Genomic DNA, 8,362 nt, shown 5'->3' on the forward strand with positions numbered 1-8,362 from the left:
AGCCTCTTGACAAGCAATTGAGGACTAAGGCTACCTATCCCAGCCATTGACCACAAACACATGATGATTATGAAGAGTTAATCCTACTTAGTCAACCTTACATCGAAGATAAGTCAAATAGACATAGTTAATTTCAATCCCTAAGTCCTATGTCAACACTAAGGGGTCACATAGAGTCAAGGGAGACCAAATCAACTAACTACTCTAATATATCAAATAAGAATGGACATCAAAGACTCAAGGATCACCAAAGTCAATAATTTCAAGCCAAGAGTGTAGAAAAACTAAGTAGAAACTAAGCCAAGTATTTTATCAAACACTTGGTGTGCATGAAAATAAAATAATATTAAATTACAATAAAATAAAATCCAAAATACCAAAAGCAAGAAAATGACAATTACAATTAAAGAAAGCAACAAATGACATGGAAACATAAATTTGCATTAATTGGAATTAAAATAACAAAAGTGTTCATAGCATGAAAAATGCCTTAAAAGAGAAAATAACAAAGGAGATGAAGAAGATAAAGACAAGAAAGCATAGAAACATAAATGAAACTACATAAAAACAATAATTAAATACAGAAAGTAAGGAGGAATTAACTAAACCTAACCTAATTCTAGAGAGAGGGAGGAACTTCTCTCTCTAGAAACTAAGAGAAAAGCATGTAAAAGCTAACCATAATTGCCCCCATTCATCCTTCTTCAATTTGGCCTTAAATAGCTTCAAAAAATGAGTTGGATTGGGTTTTGGGGGGCCTGAAAATCGCTGCCAGCGAGTTGCAATTAATGAGGTCATGTGCAGGGACCTGTGCGGACGCACAGATGTGTGCGTCCACACACATGCTGAATCCTAACTTGTGCGTACGCACACTTAGACTTATATCATTTTGAAGCCCTGGATGTTAGCTTTCCAATGCCACTCGAACCGCCTCATTTGGACCTCTGTAGCTCAAGTTATGACCAATTTAGTACAGAGAGGTCAGGGCTAGTAGCTTTCCAAATCCTTCATTTCTTGAATTCTTCCCTTTTGCATGTTCTTTTCCTCACTTCTTCAACCCATACTTGCTTTGAAAACCTGAAAATCACTTAATAAATACATCAAGGCACCAAATAGGATTAAAGTGAATAAAATTGATTAAATTAAGTACAAAAGAGCATATTTTCACTTTCAAGAACAATTTAGCAAGAAATCTAAAAAGCATGCTATTTAGGTGAATAAATGTGGGTTTATGTGATGGAATCCACTCAAATCAAACCAAAATATATCGTAAAATATGGATTCACCAGTCGTCGTGCCCGGGTACGATGCCCTGTCCATCCTCTCTGGTGAAGGAGATTGTTGGGAGGTCGGGTCTATCATTCCCGACATAGTAGACTTCTTTTAAGTGTCTCTTCCGAGATGACTTGGTTAGCCCCCTCCAGCGAATCCTCCCGATATCATATGAACATGTCGTTCTGGAGTCTGTGGAGGTGGACCTCTCTGTTCTAGGTTTTCCTCATCTCTCTTCCTTTTTCAGTGATTGTCCGACCTTTCCATGAGATATCTGTCCAGCCGACCTTCCCTTGCCAGCTTTTCTATCACATTTTTCAGGTCATAACAATCATTTGTTGAGTGTCCGTACAACTTATGGTACTCACAATACTCATTACGACTTCCACCCTTTTTGTTTTTTATTGGACGCGCGGGAGGAAGCTTCTCGGTGTGACAAATTTCCTTGTAAACATCCACGAGGGAAACTCGTAATGGGGTGTAATTGTGGTACCTTCTGGGCTTCTCAGGTCCGACTTCTTCTTTTCTCTTAGGCTCCCTCTCTTTCTCCTTTGGCTAGTGAGGGTGCCCTAGTTGCCATCTCGACTCTTGTAGTCTGGCATTTTCTTCCATATTGATGTACTTTTCAACTCACTCTTGTACATCATTCAAAGAAGTTGGATGTATTTTTGATATAGACTGGGAGAAAGGTCCTTCTTGGAGCCCATTGACCAGTCTTATTATTACCGCTTCCATAGGTAGATCTTGGATTTTCAAGCATGCTTTGTTGAATATCTCCATGTAGTCTCTCAGGGGCTCTTCGGGCTCTTGCTTTACTCTGAGTAAACTGGGTGCATGCTTGACCTTGTCTCTTTGGATTGAAAATCGCACGAGAAATTTGCGAGAAAGATCGTTAAAACTGCTTATTGACCAAGGGGGCAGGCTATCAAACCATTTCATGGCCGCTTTCGTCAGGGTCGTCAGGAAGGCCTTGCAGCGAGTAGCATCTGAGGCATCGGCCAAATACATCCGACTTTTAAAGTTACTGAGGTGATGCTTTTAGCCAGTGGTCCCGTCGTAGAGATTCATGTCTGGGCTTTTAAAGTTTCCGGGAACTCGCGCCCACATGATATCCTCTGTGAAGGGATCTTCCCCCCCAAGGGGGTATCTTCCCGAGCTATGTGGGAATCTTTATTTCGAAGATTGGATTCCAGCTTCGAGAGCTTGTCTTCCAGCTCTCTTTGTCACTTGATCTCTCTCCTTAAACTCCTCTCCGCCTCACATTGTCGCTCTAACTCTTGCTCTAGTTGCTCGAGTCGACCTTGGTGGCCATGTAGTAGCCCCATGGAGTCAGTGAAATGGGATTGTTCCTCCCTTTCCGGTTGGTGAACTTCAGAGTGGATTCTCCACTGATTTTGAGCACCTAAGGGGCCCTCACCATGTGGTCCCTCTGTCCTTGGGGAGGTATTACTATAGCTTGGTCGTTGTTGACCATGTCTTGGTATTCTTGCTTTGAGTCAGACGCTATGTGTCTGTCTTCAAATGGTCGTCTGCCATGGAGTGTTGATTCCAGGATCCCCGGTAATGGCGCCAATATTTCGGGGGTTACCTGAAACTGGATGATGATTGGGCTTATCTGTGTGGCCCAAATGTTCAAGGATGGTGGTCTCCGACTTGTCCTACGTCATGGAGCCGCCGTCCAAGGTGTGTGTGAGAAAGTGGGGGTGGTACCTGCAAGACACTCCAATGCCTAAGTCAGTACAGGGTTAAGCATGTTTAAGTGTATTGGAACTTAAGTATACCTGAGGGGTGTCAGTGTATTTATAGGTGATGAGCCAATAACCACCGTTGGAGTAGTTCCACTATTGGTGGTGGATAACCGTCCCCTTTTTTAGGGGTTGTTGAGATCTCTCTTCTAGAAGTAGGTGAGAGATAGTAGGGATTAGTTATAACTCCTTCAGGGGGAGTTATCACTTTGTAGCATTCTGTCCGACCTCTTGGCATATCGGTTACTCAGTAGTTGTCTTCTGGGCTTTCTCTGCTTTCGGTCTGGCTTATGTTTTGGGCCAGGGTATGAACACTAGCAAAAATTGAGATATCCAAAATCTTTTTAAAATTTCTTTGGAGGGAATCTCAATTCAAATCTCATAAAAAATCCAAAAATTAATGAAAAAATATCCAAAATCTAACACAAAACATTTATAACCAAATAATAACAAACATCCAAAATTATTTTAAAAATTCCTAATAAAAAGAAATATAGAAAACGTAACAAAAATAAATATTCAAAATTTAAGAAAAATAAAATATTCAAAATTATTTTAAAAATTTCAAAATCTAACAAAATGAAACATAAAAAAGATTGGATAAAGAACATCCAAAAACTAAATAAGAAATATCTAAAACTATTTAAAAAATCATCCAAAACCTAAAAAAAAAAGAAACATCCAAAATATAAAGAAAAAAATTCGAAACATAACAGAATAAACCTCCAAAACTAGTAAAAAGAATCATCCAAACCCAAGCAGAAAGAAGAAGACGAGCGACACGGTGGACATGTGGTGGTCTCCTCGGTGGCGTGATGCGATGCGTTCACGAGAGGAGGACGTGACGGTGGTTGGTGGTGCTGTTTTCGCAAATAGAAGGTCTGTGTCCCCGGAGAGAGGCTGCTGCGTGTGGTCGTAGGTTCGCTCGGGAAGGGAGAGAGTGGCTTGACCGCGACTGCGGACACAAGGGGAGCCTGCGGCGCTGCATTGGCTAAAGGAGGGGATACGTGTCTGTCGCGGTGGTCGGCAATGATACGTTCGCAAAAGTAGGGTGCTGCATGAACACAAAAATGGCCGGTGACAAGGTTGAAGGCACTGGTTTCAGGCGACAGTCGGTGGCGCTGGGTTCAAGAAGGAAGGGGCTGCATCCTGCACTAGTCGGAGAAGTTAGGTGGGGTGCAGACGTAGCTAGAGAAAGGAATAAATATTTGTACCGTTATTTTTTTTATTTTGTACTTTGAATGTGTGTGAGCATAAAATTTGATTGGTTTTTGTGTTTTTTTTATTAGGACTTATTTGAAGATAAAATCTTTAAAAAATTATTCAAATTGACTGCATATAGAGTTGATCTTTTAAACTTTTTTTATAAAATTCTTGTTAACTTTCTAAAATAGTTTTAACCTGAATATTTTTATAATAAGAGAATATGCGAGCTCACCTCCTATGCTCCTACATAAGAATAAAAATGACCTCACATATAAAATTATTAGGATGTAAGCAGGGATTGATACATGGGGGGAGGGGGACAAGTAGAAGCCTCGGGCCCCAGCTTTAAAAAAAAAAGTAGTAGTCACTAGTCAAAAGCCCAACCCAACCCAAATAAAACATTAAAATTTTTTAAATCCTTAAAACTAATTCTCTTTTTTCAAGTTTCCTATTCTTTCCTAATCCTCTTCTTTCCTAACACGTGGCGTCCTCGCGGGATCATGTCACTGCCATTGCCCAGTCTCTAGTGAAATTTCAAATTTCAATCATATTCATATCAATTAAAGCAAGTTATTTATTTTATTTTTCACTTCTTTTATATAATTACATAAAATTATTAATTAACAAAGTACATTGTTTTATTATGAAATAATATAATTTTATTTTTTTTGTATTTACATAGACAAATTGTTGACCTGTTTTTAAGATTTATTCTCTCTTATTTTTTATTTTATTTTTTAATAAAATTGATAGTGATTTAGTAAAAAAATTATTATTATTGATGTTTAATTAATAAAATATACTTAGACTTTGTTTATTCATGTAAGTATATAATTATTTGAGTTCTTTTTTTTTCAGGTAAAAAGAAACTAGAACATTTTATGATGAAAAAGTAAAGTAAAATTGATACAATTTTTAAGAGAAAATTTACTGATAATGTTAGAGTTCAAACAAGTCAACCCTCTAATCCTATTTCACAAGAAGGTCAAGTAAGTGAGCTCTCTAATCTTACTCAAAATACACATCAACATGAAACCAAAGTACCAAGATTAGAAAGAGATGTTGGTATTTCTTTACTAAAAAGGGATCCAGGAAAGCGACGTCCAATTTGGCAGTATAATGTCAATGAACGTGATAAGATTCGTAGAGCATACAAATATTAGCTATCCAGCTTCTGGTAATAATAATCACCGTCAATATTTTCAATCTTCTTGGTTTAAGAAATTTCCAAGTTAGTTAGAATATTCACCAGAAAAAGATGCTGCTTATTGTTTGCCTTGCTACTTGTTTGGTAAACATTATGGTGCTCGCAATGATGGAAAAAATACATTTTCAGAGTTAGGATTTAGTAACTAGAAGAAAGTAAACAATGGGGTAAATTGTGCATTTGTATGTCACGAGGATTCTATTCCTAATTCTCCCCATAATTTATGTGTGAAATCTTGTGATGATTTAATGGCTCAATCTAAGCATATAGACAAAGTTCTTGATAGGCATAGTAATGAAACTATTGCAAATAACCGTTTAAGGTTGAAGACATCTATTAATGCTATTCGATGGCTTGCTCAAGCATGTGCATTTAGAGGCGATGATGAAAGTCTTGGATCTTTGAATAGGGAAAATTTTATTGAGTTAATTAAGCTTTTAGCTTCCTGTAATCAGAATGTTAATAATGTTGTCCTTGAAATGCTCCTAGAAATGCTCAATATATATCTCCCGATATTCAAAAAGATATATTGCATATCTTTGCTAGAAAAGTGCGTGCAACAATTCGAGAAGAAATTGGTGATTCTAAATTTTGTATAATTATTGATGAAGCAAGAGATGAGTCAAAGCGAGAACAAATGTCTGTGGTTTTGAGATTTGTAGACAAATACGGTTGTGTTCAAGAAAGATTTTTTGATCTTATACATGTTTCTGATATATGTTCTTTGACATTGAAAACAGAAATTTCATCAGTTCTTTCTCGTCATAATCTTGATGTCCAAAATCTTAGGAGACAAGGGTACGATGGAGCTAGTAATATGCGTGGTGAATGGAATGGATTGCAAGCTCTATTTTTGAAAGATTGCCCTTTTGCTTATTACATTCGTTTTCTTGCTCATCGATTACAATTAGCACTTGTTTTTGCAGCCAAAGAAGTTTGTTATGTTCATCAATTCTTTTCAAAACTTACACTAATTATGAATGTTGTGACTGTTTCTCCTAAACGTCATGATCAGTTAAGGGTTGTTCAAGGAAATAATGTTGCAAACTTAATTGCCAATGATCAAATTGTGACAGGTAGTGAACTTAATCAAATTGGTACTTTGCAAAAAGCTGGAGATACTAGATGGGAGTCTCATTTGAATTCTGTACATAGCTTGTATGCATGTTTGATACTACTTGTGAAGTTCTTGAAAAAAGCATTGAAAAAGGTAATTTCTCCACTCGTGGTGATGCTAGTGCTGCTTATGATGCTATCACATCCTTTGAATTTGTCTTTGTTTTGCATTTGATGAGAAATATTTTGGAAGTTAGTCATGATCTTTGTCAAGCTTTGCAACGAAAAAATCAAGACATATTGAATGCTTTAACTCTGATTTTCACTACGAAGACTTTAATCCAAAGAATGAGAGAATCAAGTTGGGAGGCTTTCATAAAAGAAGTTATATTATTTTGTGAGAAACGTGAAGTTGAAGTTCCTGATATGAATGCATTGCATATTCCTAGAAGAGGTCGAACTCGCAAAATTGTTGATCAAATTTCAGTAGAGCATCATTACCGTGTTAATTTATTTCTGGCTGTAATTGATACACAATTGCAAGAGTTTAATGGAAGATTCAATAATAATATGGTGGAATTGCTTACTTTAAGTTCAACTTTAGATCCCAGAGATAATTATAAGTTGTTCAATGTCAACAAAGTATGTGAATTAGTAGAACGGTTTTATCCAGGTGACTTTAGTGACTAAGAGAAATTTCATATTAGAATGTAAGCTCAATATTATGAACTTGATGTTCCTAATCATGTTGAATTAACTAACTTGTGCACAATTTCGGAGTTATGTCAATGATTAACGAAAACAGGAAAGTCTTTAACATATCCTTTGATTGATCGTCTGATTCGCTTGGTATTAACTCTCCCTGTTTCAACTATTACAACTGAGAGATCTTTCAGTTATGAATATTGTGAAGAATAGACTCAGAAACAAAATGGAAGATGAATTGCTTGCTAATTGTCTTTTGATTTACATTGAGAAGAAGATTGCTGAAAGATTTGACACAGATTCTATTATCGATAAATTTTATGATATGAAGAATCGACGTGTACCACTTCGTTAATAAAAAAGTACACTTTTTTTGTACTTTAAATATATATTCTCTATCAGTATATTTTTGTAATGCATCTTACTTTATAATTTATTTGCATATATTTTTTTATATTATATATATTATTGACTCCCATAATAACATTCCTGGATCCGTCCCTAGATGTAAGGATGCGATTTGTTTGCATTTATATTTAATTTTTTTCGTTTCTAATATCTCTGTTTTAGAATTTTGTAATAAAATAAAATAAAAAAATAGAAAGTGAAATAGAAAATATAGTTTTATTATTTTCACAACTTTTTTTTTTACAAAATCTAAAATAAAAAATTACTGAAAACAAAAATAAAAAATAAAATAAAAAACAAAAACTTTTACCAAATAGTCATTGACTCATGTCTAACCACTCAGTTTTTTTTTATTTTTTCATCATTTTCTTATCCCATAACTTTGGCAGATCATTCTTTACTCTGCCCCAAGAGTTTGATTCGTTGGGATATGGATTAAAACAAGAACAGATTAATGCAGTACACATGATTTATTTTCGCCGATTTCTGTCCCTGAAAGGTTAGAACTTCTCATTGCATTGAAGAGTAACTTTATTAAAAAAAAAAAAAAACAAAAAGTTTCAATGATCATTTGTACTCAAACTTAAACTAAGCATGCCACTTGAAAGATTGCAAGCAAGACCAAACTAATGGCTTTTCCATTGAATTTTTATTCATTATAATTCCAATCCATTTTAGGTCAGCTCAACCAACCAATTAGTGCAAAAAACAAGAACAAAAATAATAATATTGATAAAGATATTATATTTTTTGTTATTAAAAT

At 35.6% G+C, this 8,362-nt stretch overlaps 1 protein-coding gene across 1 annotated transcript; it reads left to right on the top strand.

Moving 5' to 3' along the window:
• Positions 1–5,678: 5,678 nt before the first annotated feature.
• LOC148578107 (uncharacterized) lies at positions 5,679–7,404 on the top strand. Its single transcript, XM_088502960.1, has 5 exons — positions 5,679–5,877; positions 6,042–6,364; positions 6,446–6,640; positions 6,820–7,159; positions 7,292–7,404. Exons 1-5 carry the CDS (start codon positions 5,679–5,681, stop codon positions 7,402–7,404), a joined length of 1,170 nt encoding a protein of 389 aa, XP_088359086.1.
• The last annotated feature ends 958 nt before the right edge of the window (positions 7,405–8,362 follow it).

This window comes from Arachis ipaensis, chromosome B1 (genome assembly GCF_059453495.1).
Source record: "Arachis ipaensis isolate K30076 ecotype BB chromosome B1, ASM5945349v1, whole genome shotgun sequence".
In the NCBI taxonomy this organism is placed as follows: Eukaryota; Viridiplantae; Streptophyta; class Magnoliopsida; order Fabales; family Fabaceae; genus Arachis; species Arachis ipaensis.